Source organism: Salmo salar, unplaced genomic scaffold (genome assembly GCF_905237065.1).
Source record: "Salmo salar unplaced genomic scaffold, Ssal_v3.1, whole genome shotgun sequence".
Taxonomy (NCBI): domain Eukaryota; kingdom Metazoa; phylum Chordata; class Actinopteri; order Salmoniformes; family Salmonidae; genus Salmo; species Salmo salar.
In genome coordinates this window covers 1-24,988 of record NW_025550560.1, presented here as the reverse complement: position 1 = coordinate 24,988, position 24,988 = coordinate 1, and the positions used below count along the sequence as shown (strand labels likewise).

The window sequence follows — 24,988 nt, the reverse complement described above, 5'->3', positions numbered from 1 at the left end:
GTCCTGCCTAGCAGGAAAGAACGATGTTTGTACAGATATGTAGGAGGAGACTCAGAAAATGAGGAATGGTCAGTGCTTTTGTGAAATCTTGGTTAAGCTTTTATGTCCGTGGAGATTTTTCCACTGAGAAATATAACCTAACATTTGTATGGGTGATGTTGCTGTTAAGCTACTGCATATTTAGTTTTGGTTTTGTTTATTTGTGTGGGAAGAGTTTAAAGTTACTCTTTGAAAAGTCAACTAGTTAATTTGATCAATTAATCACAAGAGTTCTCATATTTGAAATAGCTGTGCTGTAGTTACCTATATTTTCAGGAAGTTTAATGTAGGGTGGACCACATGGACAGCTCCTTAGTGGTCAATGAAAACAAGGTAATTTTCTTCAGCGTCACAGGTGATCTGTCACAACATCAGACGTGAGTCTCCATATCCTCCTATGTAGGTTTCTGTGTCCTACCAAGCACACATCAGTTTTCTCACATGACAATCTATGTGTGGAGTTCACTTCACTGACGGAAGAAAGTGGAAAATATGTCTTTGTCTTATATTCTTCTCATTTGTGAGTATTCAATTATTTTGGTCTTTGGATCAAAATCTCTTTACACTGATTATAAGCTTTGTTAATGTGTTACTTAATGTATGCTTTATAACTTGTTCTAAGTATGTATGAGCCTTTATTATGCCTTATAGTAAGGCTTGTAAAATGTCTCACTAAGTTATTTTTACCTTGTTCGAAGATGTTGCCGGTGTTGCGGTAAACGGAAGTTGTGCAGGTACATATTACCAAAAGTCACTTCATTAATCGTCCAGCTCAACAGCTATTGATTTATTTCAGGCATAAAATACTTTTTTTGATGAGAGATTTGTACACTACTTTTCACAATAGAGTAGCACAATGCTTGAACTGCCATATCTTTATTAAGAAATGTATTTTGTTGCAAAAAGAGAGACAAGGAAGTGATACTCCACATACAAATATATTCTGAATCAAAATTCTTATCACTCACAATTTCATAGATTCTCTCTATTTCTCTAAACAGATTCGGTTCCCACTCCCACTATTGTATTTTCCTCTGGGTACATCAATGTAGCTACACCTGTTACAGTACGCTGTGAGTCACCAGAAGGCACAGAGTGCAATTTCTACAGAGATCATGACCCCAACCCTATAAGAACAGTGGATTACAAGCAGGGTGCTTGCCAGTTCAAGTTGTTGTGGAATGAGTTCAAAAAGTGGAACAAGACTGAAGTAGATCTCAGCTGTGTAATTCTACAGAAGAGAGAAGATAAATCGATTAAAACCTCAAAACCTAGCGATGCTCGAAGACTTATAGTGAGTGGTAAGTGACTGTTTTACAGTACTCCAAAGCACATGTTTACCAGAGTACACTTCCCACTTGTTAACTGACTTTATAAATTACATTCACAATTTACTAGCAGATCCAATAAGAAAGCCCAGTGTTCATGTGGAGAAGATTGGGAATTACCTCAATCTTCGATGTGAGGCCAAGGCTGGCACCTCATGCTACTTTTATCTGAACAATGGTGACTCAAACTTCAAAAAACTACCCTTAATTGACAATGTCTGTGTGGGGAGAGTGGCAGAAGAGGAAATGCAGAGGAAGAGGAGCAGTGCTGAAGAGATCTTTATCACCTGTTCTGTGGAGCTGTTGGTAGAGGGTGAAGATACTGTGACATCACAGCGTAGTGAATCCCTCGGTATCACCATAGATGGTGAGGAAGACTAGAGCCCATCAATTTCTGTGATTTCAAATGTGTCAATCTTCTGTTGGTCTATTGTTGTATAGCAAGACTAATATATTATTATTGTACACATATCAATGTTTTAATTATTTCAGTTGTAAATCCTCCAGGAGCTACGAGTTCCCCATCAGAGTTCAGTTTAATCAAACCTGTTCAGGAGGAGACAAGCAGCAATGTCACAGCCCAAGGAAGAGGTGAGTGACATTGTTTTGGTTTGAGATTAACTGTTAGTAGTCCTAAGAACTTCAAATTGCAAGTTCAGTGAATGACTCTGCTTGTAAATGTACAGCTATTGATACGTCTCTAACATCTCTAAACTGTTAAGTATCTCGATAGTCACTATTAGTAAGGCTTATTTTCACAAACATACTAGTCATTGTAAGGTCAGGTTATACTGTACAGATGACTCACTGTCAGTTTTGTCAGGAGCCACATTCACTAATCGTTTCTTCACGTCCAGGGTTCCTCGTCATCATCAGTCTGGGTGCTGGTTCCCTTTTCCTGGTTCTGCTAGCTGGGTCTGTGCTGTGTGTTCTCCAACGCAAGTGTGGTGCGTGCTTTCAGATAGGTTTAGTCATAACACATTCTTATTGTGTTCCAAAGGCTACTTTGAGTTATTTTCAAAATCGCAAAATTATCTCTATGTATCTTTTGAAGGGGTTCAAGGCAGGCCTGTAAATACTGGGTAAGACTGGTGTATTCATTTTAGATTCACATTATTTTTCATGTACAGCTATATCTTTCTGACTGAACTGCATTGTCTTGACAGAAGCCCACCTGAGCAGCAAGACCAAACCCCACCTTGTGTCTGTGAGTATGAGAGTTAACTAAACCACCACTGCCTTTATCTTCTTTTGTTCAGTGTTTTATTATCCATCATTCTCTCATTTCAAACAGATTCTGTCATCACAAAGCTGTCTAGGGATGAGGTGAGTTGGTTTGAACCAGTGCAGTGTGAAGTAGCCTAATATGCACTTTACTACCACGATATCAAGCAATATTGCCAATAGCACCAATGACAACCCTACTGTACACACAGCTCAAAGTGACTTGAGCTCTCTCTTACAGGAAGAGGACAGTAGTCTGCAATACGCTACAGTGACATATACCAGTGACCGAGCTAGTCTTCAATATGCAACAGTGACATCTACCGGTAACCAAGTTGGACCTGGGCGCAGCAAGATCAAGTTTGAAATAGCTGTAGAAGAAGAAACATTTACTGGATAACATGTTTTGCCATAGTTTACAGTTACAATCCTATCTTTTTTTCTTCATATTGGATCATAATTTACTCATAGCACAAAGAACACTGCCACAACAACAAAGATATCTACTAATTTCTGAAAACAAGCAGCTTCAACTATTTGCATTTTAGGTTAAATGAAATAAATGAAAAATAAACTTTGTATGAAACATAGAAGAAATATTTTCCTATATTGAGTTACCCAATCTAGTCAGCAGTCACCAATCAGTAGTCACCAATCTATTTCACTCCTTGACAAGAGTCAATAGAGACTCAAATCCACAAGAGGGTAGAACACATGTCAAACTTTGCTTGTTACATCTCTACATCTCTCTCTCCCTTTCTGATCTCTCGCTCTCTACATCTCTCTCTTTAACCTTGTCTGGTGTATATCAGTTTTCAGTGGTGGAAAATTACTCAACTGTCATACTTGAGGAAAAGTAAAGATACCTTCATAGAAAATGACTCAAGTAAAAGTCACCCAGTAAAATTCTACTAGAGTAAAACTCTATAAGTATTTGGTTTAAAATTGTCACGACACCGACGGATGGTGGTGCCCCTCCTCGGCCGGGCGGAGCTCGGCGGTCGTCGTCGCCGGCCTACTAGCTGCCATCGATCCTTTTTTGTTTCACTTTCTGTTGGTTAGGTCTAGGTAGGCACGCACCGGTTTTGGGTTAGTTATTAGTAGGGGGGTTATTTAATTTAGCGTAGGATGTCTGTGTTTGTGCGTGATTATGTTTCTTGTCCATTTCGTGTGCTTGAGGAACGTGTGCTGGTTTTCCTCTGCCTGTGGTTGGTTTCTTTGTGTTCACCACCGCAGAAGTATTTAAGGGCTTCGTCCCTATTTTTTGGCGACCATATCTACTTTCTGGAATAAAGAAGTGTGGTCAAGAATTCTCTGTCTCCTGCGCCTGACTCTACCTCTCCTGCTTTCTTGAGCCAGCCCGTGACAAAAATATACTTAAGTATGAAAAATAAAAGTATAAATAATTTCAAATTCCTTATTTTAAGCAAACCAGAGTCCACCATTTTCATTTTTTTCTCTTTTTTTTTACGGAATGCCAGGGGCACACTCCAACACTCAGCCATCATTTACAAACAAATCATGTCAGTTTAGTGAGTCCGCCAGATCAGAAGCAGTAGGGATGACCAGGGATGTTCGGTTGATAAGTCTGTGAATGTCACTATCTTCCTGGCCTGCTAAGCATTCAAAATGTAATGAGTACTTTTGGGTCTCAAGGAAAATGCATGGAGTAAAAAGTACAATATTTTCTTAAGAATGCAGTGAACCAAAAGGTAAAGTAGTCAAAAATATAAATAGTAAAGTATAGATACCCCAAAAAGCTACTTAAGTATTATTTTAAAGTATTTTTACTTAAGTACTTTACACCACTGTTAGTTTAAAAAATATGTTTTGTTAATAAAATGGTTTACTTACAGTATGTGCCTTGACTTCCACCTGTTGATACACCACCTCCATATTTCCTCTCTCTGCTTCCTGATTTACATATCAAATCAAATCAAATCTTCTTGGTCACATACACATGTTTAGCAGATGTTAATGTGAGTGTAGCGAAATGCTTGTGCTTCTAGTTCCGACCATGCAGTAATATCTAACAAGTAATCTAACAATTTCACAACAAATTCCATTTACACACAAGTGTAAAGGAATGAATAAGAATATGTACATATAAATATATGGATGAGCAATGGCCGAACGGCATAGGCAAGATGCAATAGATGGTATAGAGTACTCTATATACCTATGAGATGAGTAATGTAGGGTATGTAAACATTATATAACGTGGCATTGTCTAAAGTGACTAGTGATACATTTATTACATCCAATTTTTTATTATTAAAGTGGCTAGAGATTTGAGTCAGTATGTTGGCAGCAGCCACTCAATGTTAATGATGGCTGTTTAACAGTCTGATGGCCTTGAGATAGAAGCTGTTTTTCAGTCTCTCGGTCCCAGCTTTGATGCACCTGTACTGACCTCGCCTTCTGGATGATAGCGGGGTGAACAGGCAGTGGCTCGGGTGGTTGTTGTCCTTGATGATCTTTTTGGCCTTCCTGTGACATCGGGTGGTGTAAGTGTCCTGGAGGGCAGGTAGTTTGCCCCCGGTGATGCGTTGTGCTGACCTCACTACCCTCTAGAGAGCCTTACGGTTGTGGGCGGAGCAGTTGCCGTACCAGTTGGTGATACAGCCCGACAGAATGCTCTCGATTGTGCATCTGTAAAAGTTTGAGTGTTTTTAGTGTTTCTTCAGCCTCCTGAGGTTGAAGATGCGCTATTGCGCATTCTTCACCACGCTGTCTGTGTGGGTGGACCATTTCAGTTTGTCCATGATGTGTACGCCAAGGAACTTATAACTTTCCACCTTCTCCACTACTGTCCCATCGATGTGGATAGGGGGATGTTCCCTCAGCTGTTTCCTGATGTTCACGATCATCTCCTTTGTTTTGTTGACAGTGAGTGTGAAGTTATTTTCCTGACACCACACTCCGAGGACCCTCATCTCCTCCCTCTAGGCCGTCTCGTCGTTGTTGGTAATATCTGATACTCTGTGGACCCTCACCTCCTTCCTGTAGGCCGTCTCGTCGTTGTTGGTAATATCTGATACTCTGTGGACCCTCACCTCCTTCCTGTAGGCCGTCTCGTCGTTGTTGGTAATATCTGATACTCTGTGGACCCTCACCTCCTTCCTGTAGGCCGTCTCGTCGTTGTTGGTAATATCTGATACTCTGTGGACCCTCATCTCCTTCCTCTAGGCCGTCTCGTCGTTGTTGGTAATATCTGATACTCTGTGGACCCTCACCTCCTCCTGTAGTCTGTCAACATCTGTTCCTCTCAGACCAATTGCATTCTCATACTGGGCTATAAATAGATGTGCAAAGGTTTTAAGATGTGATTCATTTGAACAAGTATACTTGATGCATGTGTAAATGAACAGCTTTCTTGATGAATAAGTAAATTATTCATGTGCAAAGCTTCAACAAGAGACAAATTAAACCCACATGATAATTGCAACAATTCAATAATATTTTAAATTGATTTTTTTGCAACTACAAGTGGTTCCTGCCAGTTAGGCCTGGTTAGGCCCAACATAATCTCGAAAACCCAGAACAAAATCTTGCATGAACATAACTCTCATAACCCCTGTCTCCCAACAGAGGTAACATGTTTGTTACGGATCTTAGGACAGAATAGGCCCACCCAGATCAGTCTTATCTACACCTGCAATTGGAGCATATTACAAACCTATGACAGCTACAGCTATGAAAGTGTGTATGAAAATTATGCACCATCACAGAAGGTTTATAGGTGGGAGCTATTGTTTCACCATAAAGGTAGAGAGGGGAGACACAAAATACAGTGTGTCACTCTCACACTCACTACTGTGGCATTGCCTGAGTCATTATCTACAGCCAACAGCTCCTGTGTATATTTCTAAAAACATTTTTGAGAGCATGTGAAAATAATTGGCCCCAAAAGCAAATCTCATTTCCATATATCCTGTTTCACTTCTCTCTCTGCGTCATCATTGTGTGTAGGTGGCAGGGAAGTAAGGCGCAGGAGAAACCAACTTGGTATAACTGGAGTAGTTTAATAAAGAAATAAAAAACCAAAACCAACATACTAAAATAAAATAACATGGGTAAAAATTACCCGTCGCACACCAATACAAAATACACGAGCACATAACAAACAAACAATCTCTGACAAGGACTTGAGGGGAAACAGAGGGTTAAATACACAACATGTAATGAATGGGATTGGAACCAGGTGTGTATGAAGACAAGACAAAACCAATGGAAAATAAAAAATGGACCAATGATGGCTAGAAGACCGGTGACGTCGAACGCCGAGCACCACCCGAACAAGGAGGGGCATCGACTTCGGTAGAAGTCGTGACACTCTGCATTATGCATAATAACAGGTGGCAGGTTTGGGAACTTCAGAGAACTCTTAACCATGATCCAATTAATGTGCTACTGGTTCCATATGTGTGAGTCATGTATTATTCATAATATAATTATTGTACTGTATAATACAAAGTAAAATAGTTTACTTTCATAACAATATCCCTAGTTGTACTTTTGGTTGGAATAACAATGAACTACATTTCTTGTAGTCTCTCTTGACCTACAATTAACTGATGCAGGTGTGTTTCTCCCCTTCTCTTGCTTGTTTTGTCATTCAACATTAGGGATGCACTTTTGTGATTTGCATGGTTATCAATGGCTGGGAAATAAATGTTGAGCTCTTCTTACAGCTCTTTAAGGATAGGGGGCAGTATTGACAATTTCGGAAAAAATATGTGCCCATATTAAACTTCCTCCTACTCAAACTCAGAAGCTAGGATATGCATATTATTAGTAGATTTGGATAGAAAACACTCTGAAGTTTCTAAAACTGTTTGAATGATGTCTGTGAGTATAACAGAACTCATATGGCAAGCAAAAACCTGAGAGAAATCCTACCAGGAAGTGGAAATCTGGATGCATGGGCTCTCTTCAAGTCGTTCTCGTAAAAAAGCGATAATATTCCGACCGGGAATCTGCGTTTAGGTAAAAAGACGAAAGAAAATAAAGCACGGGGTCGACTCGTGCACGCGCCTAAGCCCATTGTCCTCTGATCGGCCACTTGCCAAAAGCGATAATGTGTTTCAGCCTGGGGCTGCCTCGATATCATTCAGCTTTTTCCCGGGCTCTGAGAGCCTATGGGAGCCGTAGGAAGTGTCACGTTACAGCAAAGATCCTCAGTCTTCAATAAACAGAGAAAAGAAGAACAAGATCTTGTCAGAGAGGGCACTTCCTGTTAGGAATCTTCTCAGGTTTTTGCCTGCCATATGAGTTCTGTTATACTCAACGACACCATTCAAACAGTTTTAGAAACTTTAGGGTGTTTTCTATCCAAAGCCAATCATTATATGCATATTCTAGTTACTGGGCAGGAGTAGTAACCAGATTAAATCGGGTACGTTTTTTATCCGGCCGTGTCAATACTGCCCCCTACCCCCAACAGGTTAAGTTTCTCCCCTTCTCTTGCTATTTTTGTCATTCAACATTAGGGATGCACTTTTGTGATTTGCATGGTTATCAATGGCTGGGAAATAAATGTTGAGCTCTTAAGAAGGGAATAATCTTGCATTTTGAATTAGTTTTAGAACGGACACAAAACGTAGTTTTTTTTACTATGTCTGGGCTAGGGGGCAGTATTTTCACGGCCGGATGAAAAACGTACCCAATTTGAACAGGTTACTACTCTGGCCCAGAAACTAGAATATGCATATTATTAGTAGATTTGGATAGAAAACACTCTGAAGTTTCTAAAACTGTTTGAATTGTGTCTGTAAGTATAACAGAACTCATATGGCAGGCAAAAACCTGAGAAAAATACAAGCAGAAAATGAAAATCTTGTGCCTGTACATTTTTCAAGTCATTGCCAATGGAACACACAGTGACTAAGGACTCATTTTGCACTTCCTAACGCTTCCACTAGATGTCAACAGTCTTTAGAAAGTTGTTTGAGGTGTCTATGATGAACAGAGACCGAATGAGAATGCTGGGAAGTTGGTCACCCAGGGAATGACATCACTTCCTTGGCGCACGTTCACGAGAGAGGTAGCTCTGTTCCAAAACGTTTTTCAAGACACAGGAACCGTCCGGTTGAAATATTAGGGAATCTTCACGTTCTAAAGGCCCTAAAGATTTATGCTATACAACGTTTAACATGTTTGAACGAACGTAAATAGATTTTTGTTTTACTTTTCGTCGTCACATTTTCCGCGCACTTCCTACATTCGGAGTAGCTGAACTGAACGCGCGAACAACAAGGAGTTATTTGGACATAAATTATGAACTTTATCGAACAAACAACATTTGTTGTGGACCTGGGATTCCTGGAATTGCCTTCTGATGAAGATTATTTAAGGTAAGTAAATATTTCTAATGCTATTTATGCATTTAGATGACTCCAAAATGGCGGCTATCTGTATTGCGTAGTGTATTTTTCTGAGCACAGTACTCAGATTATTGCAAAGTGTGCTTTCCCAGTAAAGTTATTTTGAAATCTGTCAATGCGGTTGCATTCAGGAGATGTTTATCTATAATTCTTTGAATAACAGTTTAATATTTTATCAACGTTTATGACGAGTATTTTTGTAAATTGTAGTACTGATTCACCGGAAGTTTTGGGGGAAATACATTTTCTGAACGTCACGCGCCGATGTAGAATGCTGTTTTTGGATATAAATATGAACTTGATAGAACAATAAATGCATGTATTGTCTAGCATAATGTCCTAGGAGTGTCATCTGATGATTGTCAAAGGTTAGTGCATCATTTTAGCTGGTTTTCTGCTTTTGGTGATGCCTGTCCTTGCATTGAAAATGGCTGTGTGTAATTTTTTGTCTATGTACTCTCCTAACATAATCTAACTTTATGCTTTCGCCGAAAAGCCTTTTTGAAATCGGACAACGTGGTTGGATTAAGGAGATGTTTATCTTTAAAATGGTGTAATATAGTTGATTGTTTGAAAAATTGAAATAATTAGATTTTTGCTATCTTTTCAAGCAATCCCGTTACCGGGATGAGAACGGGAAGGGGGTCCCGTAGAGGTTTTCATTCCTATCTTTCATCAACTATCTCTCTCTTTCCTCATCCTTCAAGGGGACAAGGAGAATCAGACAAACACTTGGAATACCCAGGAGAAGAAGCACCAGATCTCAGTAAGCCTGAAGTTTGTGACCCTGACTGAAGTGGTTGAGCTGAGCTGCGAGTCCTCTGCCTTTGTAGAGGGTCAGCAGTGTTTGTTCTATGTGGATTCTAAACGCAAGGAGCTTGGTCGCTCAAATGCCAGCCCAACCAATGATCCCACCCAGTAAAGGGGTCAGAGCTGCTTGGGTGGAAGCCCAGAGGGCTGTGGTCAAAGGTCACCGTCCAGTGTCATTACGAAGAGGAGGAGGGCGTCCACTCACCTCCCAGCAAAAATGTCACAGTGGTGGTGTGGAACATAAGTAAGAAAGATTACATGAGAACTGTATTGCATAGATTCCTGATTTAGGTCATTCATCCATTTGGTCAAAAATACATTTTACTCTGTTACAGACATGCTGACTAAGTACATCATCGGATGTATGGCCCTGATAGGATTCATAAATCTACTTGCAGTATTCATATTCTGCATCACCTGTCTCCTCTCACTGAAAGCAAAGAGTATGTGAACCTGGTATCTAACAGCCTTTTAAACGTATTAGCAAAACCGATCAGACAGAATCACTCATTTATTCCATTGTTTTACTGTCATAGGGAACGGACGCCTCGTCATAACAAGGTGAATAGTGTTGGTTGTGTGTTGAACAGCATGATTATGACAGCATACAGAACATACAGTTTAAATGTGAATGCCTATCTCACCTAACCATGTCTTTCAGATCGCCCAGTGACCAGACATTGCCAGGAGACCCTACCGTAACAAGTATGTATGATGCCACAGTGAAGTGTACGTGTGTAGGCCTATTATTATAGAGATATTTACCACAGTCCCGTTTTAACAGCACATTTCTGTGATTCTGTTAACACATCAAGTGACACAACAAATCCTGTAGAATCTCCACATGAAAAGAAGGCATGACATAATTATGTTTTATGTAGCTGCCTCACGCTCTTCCTCCACTTTGCCACCATAGTGCTTTTTTGGTTTTCTGTGCATAAACAGTACAGTGGGCTGGCACACAACACATAAGTATGTTATAAATGAAAAACAGTTGGAATGGTGGTTTATTGAAGGATTTGATGATTTGATGTTTTCTTTCAAATAGTGATTTGTCCTCATCCCTTTGTTGCAATAACAGGAAGGTGAAGATGATTGGTGCTATGCCACCGTGTCCCATGCTGATGCTCCTCCATCCTACTCAGTCAAGTTTGAGGAAGGCCATGACTATGCCACAATGGTCATATACTGACCAGCATGTGCCGACCTGAAAGGACATGAAAGGACTTCCACATAGATAGATTGTTTAATTTTAACACCTCCATTTCAATTTTCTTTCCAATAAATCAATTGCATGCGTCTATTTGCAATGTAGTTTTGAACATCCAATTTGTCACTTTAAGAGAACAATAAAGTTTTTGTATTCCACCATCCGCTTAATTTCTGTTTGTCTCATGTGCACCTGTCAGTCCCAGTCGCAGGAAACAGTAACATAGCGCACGCTACTTTTCGCTGACCAGGCATTCATCTTTGCTTACCTGCTGAATGCTTCTAAATGTAAGCCATTGACTTAAAGTAATAATTACTTCTCAGGCTACTCTCTCGTTTCTCAATTAATTTGAAATCACATTTTAAGTCAGCTGCTTTTATAAATTCCATGAGGGTTAATGTTGAACGTTACATTTGTGTTCCTAAAATGTAAATTGAAAAGGTATTGTCGCTGCTTCCTGTTGACAAGCCATTTTCATAAATAGCCCAATGTCAAAACACAGTTTAGAGATTAGATTAGACATTAGAGATTAGAGAGTTTAATAGTCACATCATACACAGGGTTGCAGATGTAATTACAGGGCACGAGCTCCAACAATGCAGGACAAAGTGAAATAAAATAATACAAATAGATAATAATACAAATATACATAATAATAAATACATTTTAACAACTGTGTCATTGATAAATGTCCATTGGGGGTGGGGACAGGGTTAACGTCCATTAGAGGGGATGGGAAATGTCCACAGGAGGAGCTGCAGGGTGAGTAGGTGACTAGTCGTGACTATTCAGCATAATACATGTGTATTGGGGGGAGGGCAGGGTAAAAATGTCCTTTGAGGTGGGGGGTAGAAGCCTGATGGTCTGGGAGTAGAAGCTATTTGCCAGTCTTACAGTTTTTACCATGATGCTCCTATACTGCCTGCGTCTGAGTGATAGAACGGGGAGAACAGGCCATGGCTCAGGTTGCTGATGTCCCTGATTATCTTCTTTGTCAGGTTGTAGCGCTGTTGAAACTAACACAACTAAAAAAAACACATGGAAACTGGAGATATTTTTTACATTACTGGTTCGAGAACAAACGTCAGAAGTCATTAATCACCTACATTTTGGAGTGAGGATATTTGATTTGGGGGTCTCCAAAACAGAAAGAGAAACGCAACACTTATTTCCAATCACTGATATTGATATCACATTGAAATCAATTGCACGAGGGGGAGATAAGGTTGCAAGTCCTGTTAAAACTAACACAGATCAAAAACTACACGGAATCTGGTAATAATGTGTTGCCTACTATTTATAGAAGACAGCTAGCTACATTTTGAAGCGTTGCATTTTGATACAAGTGGGTCGCCAACGCGGTATGGGTAATGCAACACTTTTTCTTTTCATGCTGAAATCAAAAGAACAGGGTAAAACGTTTGAGCTGTAGCGTTGTTGGTTAGATGAGAACTTAGAGAAGGATTACAGTATTGGCCTAACTATATTTTGGAATGTCGGATGTTGATTTTCGGCAAGCTACTTTAATAGAGACCAAGAGACCAGGGCTTCCCGAGTGGCGCAGCACAATTGTCCAAGAGTCGTCCAGGTTAGGGGAGGGTTTGGCTGACCTGATTTCCTTGTCCATTGCGCTCTAGAGACTCCTTGTGGAGGCCAGGCGCCTGCAAGCAGACTTCAGTCGCCAGCTGGACAGTGTTTCCTCCGACACATTGGTGCGGCTGGCTTCCGGGTTAAGCGAGCAGTGCGGCTTGGCAGGGTCGTGTTTCGAAGGACGCATGGCTCTCGACCTTCGCCTCTCCCGAGTCCGTAACATGGCTGGGGAGAAGTTAGGTGCTTAAACAGAAAATATCTATTACATCCGACTACTAATAAAACCAAATAAATCAGTGACTAAACTATTTTTGATCATGTCTCTGTTATGTGGCTCAGTTGGTAGAGCATGGCACTTGCAACACCAGGTTTGTGGGTTTGATTCCCATGGGGGACAAGTATGAATGAAAATGTATGCACTCACAGTAAGTCTTTAAGTTGCTCTGGATAAGAGTGTATGATGAAAATGTATATTTAGGTTACTCTTTTGTTTGTGTATGTGAACTGTATGTGCAAGGTGCACACAGTTACTGTCTTGTTTGAAAAGTCAACTTTAATGGCAAGCAATTAAATCTTAATCACGTGGGTTCTCACATTTGAAATTGTTGTGCTCTAGTTATCTATATTTTCACTAAAATCAATTGAGGTGCACATCAGGGACAGTCCTTTAGTGGTCAGTCAAATAAGGTACATTTATTCAACGTCACTAGTGATCTGTCACAACCTCACTTCTGAGTCTCCCTATCCTGCTTTCTAGGTTGCTCTGTGTCCTAAGCACACATACTTTTTTACACATTATAATCTATGTGTTCACCTTTTTATTGAAGGAAGAAAGTGGAAAATATGATCTTATCTTCTGTTCATTTGTGAGTTTTCAATTATTACTTTTATTTTTGATCAATGATCTATTTAATCAGATATTGTAAGTAGCCCATTCCATATGTTAGACTGAAACACCTTATTTGGTTTTACAGATGTGGCTAGTGCTGCAGAAATAGAAGGTTGTGCAGGTATGTATGAATTACAGAATGCCACTCCTTATGATTGTCCAGCTCAATCTCAGCCATTAAATATAATCAGTGTCTTTGAGGCACAAAAGCCTTTCTTGTCAACAGAAATTTTGTACAGCTATGGAGTCAGTTAAGAATTATGACTTGAATAATAATGTTTTATAGTTGCAAATAGAGAAATATGGAAGTGATACTCCACATGCCAAACACCTTCTAAATCAAGGAACAATTCAAGGTTTCATAGATTCTCTTTCGCTCTAATCAGATTCTGATCCCACTCTATCCATTGTATTATCCCCTGGGCACATCAGTGTAGCTACTCCACCTGTTACAGTACACTGTGAGTTACCAGAAGGCATTGTTTGATGAACAATCCCTAACCTTTCCACCTGTGGTTTACCAAAACAAGTCAAAGAATTTATTGGTGGTGATGAAATAAAAAACAACTAAAATATATTTGGATTCCTGTTTTTCATTTCTTCAATGATTGGATTTGCTTCTAAAAAACGAAGTTAGCCAAAAATCCACAAAAGTAATATGATCTATGGATGCAATCCAAGCCATAACTTAGTTGGCACAGACTGATTACTCTGACTGGAAATATTTATTATGTAAACTAAACAGACATGGATCAAGGTATCTGCCATTTCCTCATTTGGAGAAGCATTAGTCACCTCCATTACAAAGCTATAAAAGTCGTGGGGTGAAAAAGCTCAAACAAGAAACTATCCATCAAATTGTCCAACTTCAAATAAACCCAATAGATCAGTAACTGAACTCATTTGATCATGTCAATGTGTGTGTTGTGTTGGATTCTGAGAAAATGAAAATATACATATTCATGTCACTGATGGAGTGCTGAGACTTTAGAGGGTCTACACCAGAAGTGAATGGTTATAGGAGGAAGCAATATAGTGTGAGCAATTAAGCTTGGAATGTGTTGAGTGCAGGGAAGCAATTACATGTGGTAGGCATTGATGAAGGGAGAGAGCCATGGATTACTGATGGAGGGGTGTTGAGGTCAAGTCAGGTCACCTTAAAGGAGAATTATAAGTTTATGGCCCGTATCTCTTGTGTCCTGCCTAGCAGTTGTTAGGGTGATGTTGCTGTTAAGCTACTGCATATTTAGTTTTGGTTTTGTTTATTTGTGTGTGTATAGTTTAAAGTAACTGAAAAGTCAACAACTTTATTTGATCGATTAATCACAAGATTTCTCATCTTTGAAATAGCTGTGCTGTAGTTACCTATATTTTCAGGAAGTTTAATGTAGGGTGGACCACATGGACAGCTCCTTAGTGGTCAATGAAAATAAGGTCATTTTCTTCAGCGTCACTAATGATCTGTCACAACATCAGACGTGAGTCTCCATATCCTCCTCTGTAGGTTTTCTGTGTTCTACCAAGCACACATCAGTTTTCTCACATGACAATCTATGTGTGGAGTTCACTTCACTGACGGAAGAAAGTGGAAAATATGTCTTTGTCTGATATTCTTCTCATTTGTGAGTATTCAATTATTTTAGTCTTTGGATCAATATCTCTTTACACTGATTTTAATTTTTGGTAATATGTTACATAATGTATGCTTTATAACTTGTTCTAAGTATGTATGAGCCTTTATTATGCCTTATAGTAAGGCTTGTAAAATGTCTCACTAAGTTGTTTTTACCTTGTTCAAAGATGTTGCCGGTGTTGCGGTAAAAGAAAGTTGTGCAGGTACATATTACCAAATGTCACTTCATTAATTGTCCAGCTCAACAGCTATTGATTTATTTCAGGCATAAAAGTATTTTTTTGATGACAGATTTGTACGCTACTTTTCACAATAGAGTAGCACAATGCTTAAAGTGCCACATCTTTAATAACAAATGTTTTTAGTTGCAAATAGAGAGACAAGGAAGTGATACTCCACATACAAACACATTCTGAACCAAGATTCTTATCACTCACAATTTCATAGATTCTCTCTATTTCTCTAAACAGATTCGGTTCCCACTCCCACTATTGTATTTTCCTCTGGGTACATCAATGTAGCTACACCTGTTACAGTACGCTGTGAGTCACCAAAAGGCACAGAGTGCATTTTCTACAGAGATCATGACCCCAAACCTATAAGAAAACTGGATTACAAGCAGGGTGCTTGTCAGTTCAAGTTGTTGTGGAATGAGTTCAAAAAGTGGAACAAGACTGAAGTAGATCTCAGCTGTGTAATTCTACAGAACAGAGATAAATTGATTAAAACCTCAGAACCTAGTGATGCTCGAAGACTTATACTGAGTGGTAAGTGTCAGTTTTACAGTACTCCAAAGCACATGTTTACCAGAGTTCACTTCCCACTTGTTAATTGACTTGATAAATTACTTTCACAATTTACAAACAGATCCAATTGGGAAGCCCAGTGTTCATGTGGAGAAGATTGGGAATTACCTCAATCTTCGATGTGAGGCCAAGGCTGGCACCTCATGCTACTTTTATCTGAAAAATGGTGACTCACACTTCAAAAAACTACCCTACAAAGACAATGTCTGTGTGGGGAGAGTGGCAGAAGAGGAACTGCAGAGGAAGAGGAGCAGTGCTGGAGAGATCTTCATCACCTGTGCTGTGGAGCTGGTGATAGAGGGTGAAGATACTGTGACATCAGAGCATAGTGAACCCCTCGGTATCACCATAGATGGTGAGAAAGACTAGAGCCCATCAATTTCTGTGATTTCAAATGTGTCAATCTTCTATCGGTCTATTGTTGTATTGCAAGACTAATATATTATTATTGTAGACATATCAAAGCTTTATTAATTTCAGTATTAAATCCTCCAGGAGCTACTAGTTCCCCATCAGAGTTCAGTTTAATCAAACCTGTTCAGGAGGAGACAAGCAGCAATGTCACAGCCCAAGGAAGAGGTGAGTAACATTGGTTGAGTTTTAGATTAACTGTGAAAATATTATCATGACAATCCTCTCTCTGTGTATTACTGTATTGCAAGACTAATACTGTATATTATTATTGTACATACTGTGTATATCATTGTTTTATTTACTTTGGTTGTAAATCCTCCTGGAGCCACCAGTTACATCCCACTTGGAGAGGATTGGTCAGTCAGTAGTATAACTACACAAGGAGAAGGTGTATTAAATAAACATGGTTATTGTGAGCTCAGTTTGTTGAAGTACATCAGCAAGTGCCTATTCAGATACTGTTTTTGAGAGTGATGTCCCTTTCCCTTCCAGAATCCGCCTCAGAGATCCCCTTCTACCAGTACACCAGTCTTCGTGCTCTTGTCTATGTTATCATTCTGCTGATGGAATCTGTTCTGTGTCTTCTCTGGTATAGACGTGGTGCATGCCTTCTCATACTCACACAAATTGTAACGGATGTAGGAACTTCATTTGATTACTCTTTTATTTCTGAGAATGTTCCTGCACAGCAGGAAATGCAAACTTGCAGTGCATTTGAGCATTAGAAATGCTTCAAAAGTTTGTAATATCTGCTTTGAAATTTTCAAACTTGATTTGCCCTAAAACAAATGTATCAACCACAACAAAAATTTCCATTAATTATCATCCACATAATAATTCACATTTCCTGTTCCTGCAGGATTATTATCCTGCTGTAGCAAACTGGCTCAAATTAAGATCCTACATCTGTTTTTTGTTCAGAAGGCTTTTGTCATGTCTTTTATTAGCTATACAACCTGGCTGTATGATTTGTTTTCATCATACTTTTATCTCTGAAGTTAATCCGCAAGGCAATGTCAAACGGAGGTAAGAGTGGTCTATTTATTCATAAATATTTACTCATGCATTTTTTGGGGGATTATCTGTTTGATGTACTGGTGAATTGTCGTGTCTTGACCAAAACCCATCTAAGATGCAATTTGTGTGTGTGGAACAAAGCTCTTTACTCCCCACTGTTTGTTAATGTATTTTATATTATGCAAAGTGTTTCATGTGTAATGAGTTTATATGTCTAAAACAGAGCAATTTTATTAGCATTTCATTTTTTTCTGTTCATGGATGTTGTGTTTTCCAGGGGAAATAAAGCTTGTACATTATATTGTAAATCTTGTTGGAAATGTTTAATTTATTTGGAAATTGAGGAGCCACTCTGAGAGGAGACAGCATTGTGTTTAGATTACACAGCAGTTGAGTTTCAAAGGTCTTCAACAATCTACAGCGGTCCAATGACTCATGATGTTCACTGTTGTACCTGAGCTTTAGCAGAGTGTGTCGAGTCTGTTTGTCACGCAGATGTGACCACAGTGAGGGTACTGATCATACAGGTACACTTCTATTTCTAGAGATGAGGAGAAGGCACCAACATCACCCCTGCAAACAACACCGCATACGGCTTGCAATACATATCTTCATACTGTATGAAGCTCATGTCTATATCCATCAATATAAATGACCTGTCAAAGAACATGAAGAGGTGTGGACAGACACAGTAATGGAATTGTGGTCATGATCTAGGCTGAGATGTGCTACAATGAGCCATTGTGCCGCAACTGGTCCCCTAACACTCTGTCCCTAGCCCTCAAAACCAGATGGATGAGAAAAACATCTATCATTCAACAATTTAAATAAATAAAATGCCAGTTGTATAATTTCTGGATATATTGCAAGATTCACATAATAAAAAATGTCCAACCTTTAAAAAGAAACTGGTGCGTCCAACAAGGAGTTTATGTCAATGTTATCCAGCACTATCCAGTACTCTTACAGAAATCTTAATTATTTGAGAAACAATCCATAACCTTTCCACCTGTGGTTTACCAAAACATGTGAAACAATTTATTGGTGGTGATGAAATAAAAAACAACTAAAATATATTTGGATTCCTGTTTTCCATTTCTTCAATGCTTGGATTTGCTTCCAAAAAACGAAGTTAGCCAAAAATCCACAAAAGTAATGTGATCTATAGATGCAATCCAAGCCATATCTTAGTTGGCACAGTCTGATTACTCTGACTGTAAATATGTATTATGTAAACTAAACAGACATGGATCAAGGTACCTGCCATTTCCTCATTTGGAGAAGCATTAGTGACCTCCATTACAAAGCTATAAAAGTTGTGGGTTGAAAAAGCTCAAACAAGAAACTATCCATCAAATTGTCCAACTTCAAATAAACCCAATAGATCAGTAACTGAACTCATTTGATCATGTCAATGTGTGTGTTGTGTTGGGATCTGAGAATATGAAAATATACATATTCATGTCAATGATGGAGTGCTGAGGTTTAGAGGGTCTACACCAGAAGTTTATGGTTATAGGAGGAAGCTATATAGTGTGAGCAATTAAGCTTGGATTGTGTTGAGTGCAGGGAAGCAATTACATGTGGCAGACATTGATGAAGGGAGAGAGCCGTGGATTACTGATGGAGGGGTGTTGAGGTCAAGTCAGGTCACCTTAAAGGAGAATTATAAGTTTATGGCCCGTATCTCTTGTGTCCTGCCTAGCAGTTGTTAGGGTGATGTTGCTGTTAAGCTACTGCGTATTTAGTTCTGGTTTTGTTTATTTGTGTGTGTAGATTTCAAAGTTACTCTTTGAAAAGTCAACAAGTTTATTTGATCAATTATTCACTAAAGGTCTCATATTTGAAATAGCTGTGCTGTAGTTACCTATATTTTCAGGAAGTTTAATGTAGGGTGGACCACATGGACAGCTCCTTAGTGGTCAATGAAAATAAGGTCATTTTCTTCAGCGTCACTAATGATCTGTCACAACATCAGACGTGAGTCTCCATATCCTCCTCTGTAGGTTTTCTGTGTTCTACCAAACACACATCAGTTTTCTCACATGACAATCTATGTGTGGAGTTCACTTCACTGACGGAAGAAAGTGGAAAATATGTCTTTGTCTTATATTCTTCTCATTTGTGAGTATTCAATTATTTTGGTCTTTGGATCAATATGTCTTTACACTGATTTTAAGTTTTGGTAATATGTTACTTAATGTATGCTTTATAACTTGTTCTAAGTATGTATGAGCCTTTATTATGTCTTATAGTAAGGCTTGTAAAATGTCTCACTAAGTTGTTTTTACCTTGTTCAAAGATGTTGCCGGTGTTGCGGTAAAAGAAAGTTGTGCAGGTACATATTACCAAATGTCACTTCATTAATTGTCCAGCTCAACAGCTATTGATTTATTTCAGGCATAAACATATTTTTTGATGACAGATTTGTACGCTACTTTTCACAATAGAGTAGCACAATGCTTAAAGTGCCACATCTTTAATAAGAAATGTATTTAGTTGCAAATAGAGAGACAAGGAAGTGATACTCCACATACAAACACATTCTGAACCAAGATTCTTATCACTCACAATTTCATAGATTCTCTCTATTTCTCTAAACAGATTCGGTTCCCACTCCCACTATTGTATTTTCCTCTGGGTACATCAATGTAGCTACACCTGTTACAGTACGCTGTGAGTCACCAGAAGGCACAGAGTGCATTTTCTACAGAGATCACCACCCCAACCCTATAAGAAAACTGGATTACAAGCAGGGTGCTTGCCAGTTCAATTTGTTATGGAATGAGTTCTAAAAGTGGAACAAGACTGAAGTAGATCTCAGCTGTGTAATTCTACAGAACAGAGAAGATAAAACGAGCAAAACCTCAAAACCGAGTGATGCTCGAAGACTTATAGTGAGTGGTAAGTGACAGTTTTACAGTACTCCAAAGCACATGTTTACCAGAGTACACTTCCCACTTGTTAACTGACTTCATAAATTACTTTCACAATTTACCAACAGATCCAATTGGAAAGCCCAGTGTTCATGTGGAGAATATTGGGAATTACCTCAATCTTCGATGTGAGGCCAAGGCTTGCACCTCATGCTACTTTTATCTGAACAATGGTGACTCACACTTCAAAAAACTACCCTACAATGGCAATGTCTTTGTGGGGAGAGTCGCAGAAGAGGAACTGCAGAGGAAGAGGAGCAGTGCTAGAGAGATCTTCATCACCTGTGCCGTGGAGCTGGTGGTAGAGGGTGAAAATACTGTTACATCACAGCATAGTGAACCCCTCGGTATCACCATAGATGGTGAGGAAGACTAGAGCCCATCAATTTCTGTGATTTCAAATGTGTCAATCTTCTGTTGGGTTGTTGTTGTAGTGCAAGACTAGTATATTATTATTGTACACATATCAATGTTTTAATTATTTCAGTTGTAAATCCTCCAGGAGCTACTAGTTCCCCATCAGAGTTCAGTTTAATCAAACCTGTTCAGGAGGAGACAAGCAGCAATGTCACAGCCCAAGGAAGAGGTGAGTAACATTGGTTGAGTTTTAGATTAACTGTGAAAATATTATTATGACAATCCTCTGTTTGTCTATTACTGTATTGCAAGACTAATACTGTATATTATTATTGTACATACTGTGTATATCATTGTTTTACTTATTTTGGTTGTTAATCCTCCTGGAGCCACCAGTTCCATCCCACTTGGAGAGGATAGGTCAGTCAGTAGTATAACTACACAAGGAGAAGGTGTATTAAATAAACATGGTTATTGTGAGCTCAGTTTATCTAAATACATCAGCAAGTGCCTATTCAGATACTGTTTTTGATTGTGATGTCCCTTTCCCTTCCAGAATCCGCCTCAGAGATCCCCTTCTACCAGTATACCAGTCTTCGTGCTGTTGTCTATGTTATCATTCTGCTGATGGAATCTGTTCTGTGTCTTCTCTGGTATAGACGTGGTACATGCCTTCTCATACTCATACACAACATGTAACGGATGTAGGAACTTCATTTGATTACTCTTTTATTTCTGAGAATTTTCCTGCACAGCAGGAAATGCAAACTTGCAGTGCATTTGAGCATTAAAAATGCTTCTAACGTTTGTAATTTCCCTGTTGAAATTTTCAAACTTGATTTTCCTAAAAGAAATGTATCAACCCCAACAAAAATATCCATTAATTATCATCCACATAATAATTCACATTTCCTGTTCCTGCAGGATTATTTTCCTGCTGTAGCAATCTGGCTCAAATTAAGATCCTACATCTGTTTTTTGTTCAGAAGGCTTTTGTCATGTCTTTTATTAGCTATACAACCTGGCGGTATGATTTGTTTTCATCATACTTTTATCTCTGAAGTTGATCCACAAGGCAATGTCAAACGGAGGTAAGAGTGGTCTATTTATTCATAAATATTTACTCATGCATTTTTTTTCGATTATATGGTTGATGTACTGGTGAATTGTCGTGTCTTGACCAAAACCCATCTAAGATGCAATATGTGTGTGTAGAACAATGCTCTTTACTCCCCATTGCTTGTTAATGTATTTTATATTATGCGAAGTGTTTCATGTGTAATGAGTTTATATGTCTAAAATACAGCTATTTTATTAGCATTTAATTTTTTCTTCTCATGGATGTTGTGTTTTCCAGGGGAAATAAAGCTTGTACATTATATTGTAAATCTTGTTAGGGAAATGTTTAATTTATTGTGGAAATTGAGGAGCCACTCTGAGAGGAGACAGCATTGTGTTTAGATTACACAGCTGTTGAGTTTCAAAGGTCTTCAACAATCTTCAGCGGTCCAATGACTCATGATGTTCACTGTTGTACCTGAGCTTTAGCAGAGTGTGTCGAGTCTGTTTGTCACGTAGATGTGACCACAGTGAGGGTACTGATAATGCAGGTACACTTCTATTTCTAGAGATGAGAAGAAGACACCAACATCACCCCCTGCAAAACAACACCGCATACTCTCTGGCTTGCAATACATATCTTCATACTGTATGAAGCTCATGTCTATTTCCATCAATAGAAATGACTTGTCAGAGAACATGAAGCGGTGTGGAAAGACACAGTAATGGAATTGTGGTCATGATCTAGTCTGAGATGTGCTACAATGTGCCATTGTGCTGCAACTGGTCCCCTAACACTCTGTCCCTAGCCCTCAAAACCAGATGGATGAGAAAAACATCTATCATTCAACAATTTAAATAAATAAAATGCCAGTTGTATAATTTCCAGATATATTGCAAGATTCACATAAAAAAAATGTCCAACCTTTAAAAAGAAACTGGTGCGTCCTACAAGGAGTTGATGTCAATGTTATCCAGTACTCTTACAGAAATCTTAATTATTTGAGAAACAATCCATAACCTTTCCACCTGTGGTTTACCAAAAAATTTTAAAAATGTATTGGTGGTGATGAAGTAAAAAACAACTAAAATATATTTGGATTCCTGTTTTGCATTTCTTCAATGCTTGGATTTGCTTCCAAAAAACGAAGTTAGCCAAAAATCCACAAAAGTAATATGATCTATGGATGCAATCCAAGCCATATCTTAGTTGGCACAGAGTGATTACTCTGACTGGAAAAATGTATTATGTAAATTAAACAGACATGGATCAAGGTAACTGCCATTTCCTCATTTGGAGAAGGGTTAGTCACCTCCATTACAAAGCTATAAAAGTTGTGGGGTGAAAAAGCTCAAACAAGAAACTATCCATCAAATTGTCCAACTTCAAATGAACCCAATAGGTCAGTAACTGAACTCATTTGATCATGTCAATGTGTGTGTTGTGTTGGGATCTGAGAATATGAAAACATACTTATTCATGTCACTGATGGAGTGCTGAGGTTTAGAGGGTCTACACCAGAAGTGAATGGTTATAGGAGGAAGCTATATAGTGTGAGCAATTAAGCTTGGAATGTGTTGAGTGCAGGGATGCAATTACATGTGGCAGGCATTGATGAAGGGAGAGAGCCATGGATTACTGATAGAGGGGTGTTGAGGTCAAGTCAGGTCACCTTAAATATACGTTTATGGCCCGTATCTCTTGTGTCCTGCCTAGCAGTTGTTAGGGTGATGTTGCTGTTAAGCTACTGTGTATTTAGTTCTGGTTTTGTTTATTTGTGTGTGTATAGTTTAAAGTAACTGAAAAGTCAACAAGTTTATTTGATAAATTATTCACTAGAGGTCTCATATTTCAAATAGCTGTGCTGTAGTTACCTATATTTTCAGGAAGTTTAATGTAGGGTGGACCACATGGACAGCTCCTTAGTGGTCAATGAAAAATAAGGACATTTTCTTCAGCGTCACTAATGATCTGTCACAACATCAGACGTGAGTCTCCATATCCTCCTCTGTAGGTTTTTCTGTGTCCTACCAAACACACATCAGTTTTCTCACATGACAATCTATGTGTGGAGTTCACTTCACTGACGGAAGAAAGTGGAAAATATGTCTTTGTCTTATATTCTTCTCATTTGTGAGTATTCAATTATTTTGGTCTTTGGATCAATATCTCTTTACACTGATTTTAATTTTTGGTAATATGTTACATAATGTATGCTTTATAACTTGTTCTAAGTATGTATGAGCCTTTATTATGCCTAATAGTAATGCTTGTAAAATGTCTCACTAAGTTGTTTTTACCTTGTTCGAAGATGTTGCCGGTGTTGCGGTAAAAGAAAGTTGTGCAGGTACATATTACCAAATGTCACTTCATTAATTGTCCAGCTCAACAGCTATTAATTTATTTCAGGCATAAACATATTTTTTGATGACAGATTTGTACACTACTTTTCACAACTAATATAGAGTAGCACAATGCTAAAAGTGCCATATCTTTATTAATCAATGTATTTAGTTGCAAATAGAGAGACAAGGAAGTGATACTCCACATACAAATACAATCTGAATCAAGATTCTTATCACTCACAATTTCATAGATTCTCTCTATTTCTCTAAACAGATTCGGTTCCCACTCCCACTATTGTATTTTCCCCTGATTACATCAATGTAGCTACACCTGTTACAGTACGCTGTGAGTCACCAGAAGGCACAGAGTGCATTTTCTACAGAGATCATGACCCCAAACCTATAGAACAGGTGGATTACAAGCAGGGGTGCTTGCCAGTTCAAGTTGTTATGGAATGAGTCAAAAGTGGAACAAGACTGAAGTAGATCTCAGCTGTGTAATTCAACAGAACAGAGAAGGTAAAACGATCAAAACCTCAAAACCTAGTGATGCTCGAAGACTTAATGTGGGTGGTAAGTGACAATTTTACACGTACTCCAAGTCACATGTTTACCAGAGTACACTTCCCACTTGTTAACTGACTTCATAAATGTCTTTCACAATTTACAAACAAGATCCAATTGCAAAGCCCAGTGTTCATTGTGGAGAAGATTGGGAATTACCTCGGTCTTCGATGTGAGGCCAAGGCTGGCACCTCATGCTACTTTATCTGAACAATGGTGACTCACACTTTAATAAACAACCCTACAAAGACAATGTCTGTGTGGGAGAATGGCAGAAGAGGAACTGCAGAGGAAGAGGAGCGGTGCTGAGAGACCATCACCTGTGCTGTGGAGCTGGTGGTAGAGGGTGAAGATACTGTGACATCACAGCATAGTGATCT

The 24,988-nt window shown here is 38.8% G+C and overlaps 1 protein-coding gene and 2 long non-coding RNA genes across 10 annotated transcripts; all 3 read left to right on the top strand.

The window, feature by feature from the left end:
* Nucleotides 1-434: 434 nt before the first annotated feature.
* Nucleotides 435-17,654, top strand: LOC123723749 (uncharacterized). 7 transcript variants are annotated; one of them, XM_045713866.1, is made up of 10 exons: nucleotides 435-559; nucleotides 738-773; nucleotides 1,041-1,340; nucleotides 1,606-1,734; nucleotides 1,875-1,958; nucleotides 2,225-2,314; nucleotides 2,422-2,449; nucleotides 2,534-2,574; nucleotides 2,662-2,693; nucleotides 2,833-4,381. In XM_045713866.1, exons 1-10 carry the CDS (start codon nucleotides 532-534, stop codon nucleotides 2,989-2,991), a joined length of 927 nt encoding a protein of 308 aa, XP_045569822.1. In that variant the 5' UTR covers nucleotides 435-531; the 3' UTR covers nucleotides 2,992-4,381. The 7 variants fall into 7 exon arrangements, 6 of the variants coding, with proteins under 6 accessions (XP_045569822.1, XP_045569821.1, XP_045569818.1 ...); XM_045713865.1 differs by having other exon boundaries at nucleotides 1,860-1,958; nucleotides 2,833-3,988; XM_045713862.1 differs by having other exon boundaries at nucleotides 1,438-1,734; nucleotides 2,833-3,982.
* Nucleotides 17,655-18,961: 1,307 nt separating this feature from the next.
* On the top strand, nucleotides 18,962-22,002 carry LOC123739530 (uncharacterized). 2 transcript variants are annotated; one of them, XR_006767739.1, is made up of 6 exons: nucleotides 18,962-19,470; nucleotides 19,649-19,684; nucleotides 19,951-20,250; nucleotides 20,351-20,644; nucleotides 20,770-20,868; nucleotides 21,196-22,002. It is a non-coding gene; the product is annotated as an uncharacterized lncRNA (long non-coding RNA). The 2 variants fall into 2 exon arrangements; XR_006767738.1 differs by having other exon boundaries at nucleotides 18,964-19,470; nucleotides 20,785-20,868.
* Nucleotides 22,003-23,430: 1,428 nt separating this feature from the next.
* On the top strand, nucleotides 23,431-24,455 carry LOC123739527 (uncharacterized). Its single transcript, XR_006767735.1, has 3 exons — nucleotides 23,431-23,832; nucleotides 24,011-24,046; nucleotides 24,319-24,455. It is a non-coding gene; the product is annotated as an uncharacterized lncRNA (long non-coding RNA).
* The last annotated feature ends 533 nt before the right edge of the window (nucleotides 24,456-24,988 follow it).

Excerpts from the sequence above, each read along its gene's own strand:
- LOC123723749 (XM_045713861.1), top strand. The coding sequence starts at position 532 with ATGTCTTTGTCTTATATTCTTCTCATTT. Across the intron at positions 1,341-1,437 it reads TCGAAGACTTATAGTGAGTG|CAGATCCAATAAGAAAGCCC; the intron begins GTAAGTGACTGT and ends ACAATTTACTAG. Across the intron at positions 1,735-1,859 it reads CCTCGGTATCACCATAGATG|TTGTAAATCCTCCAGGAGCT; the intron begins GTGAGGAAGACT and ends TAATTATTTCAG.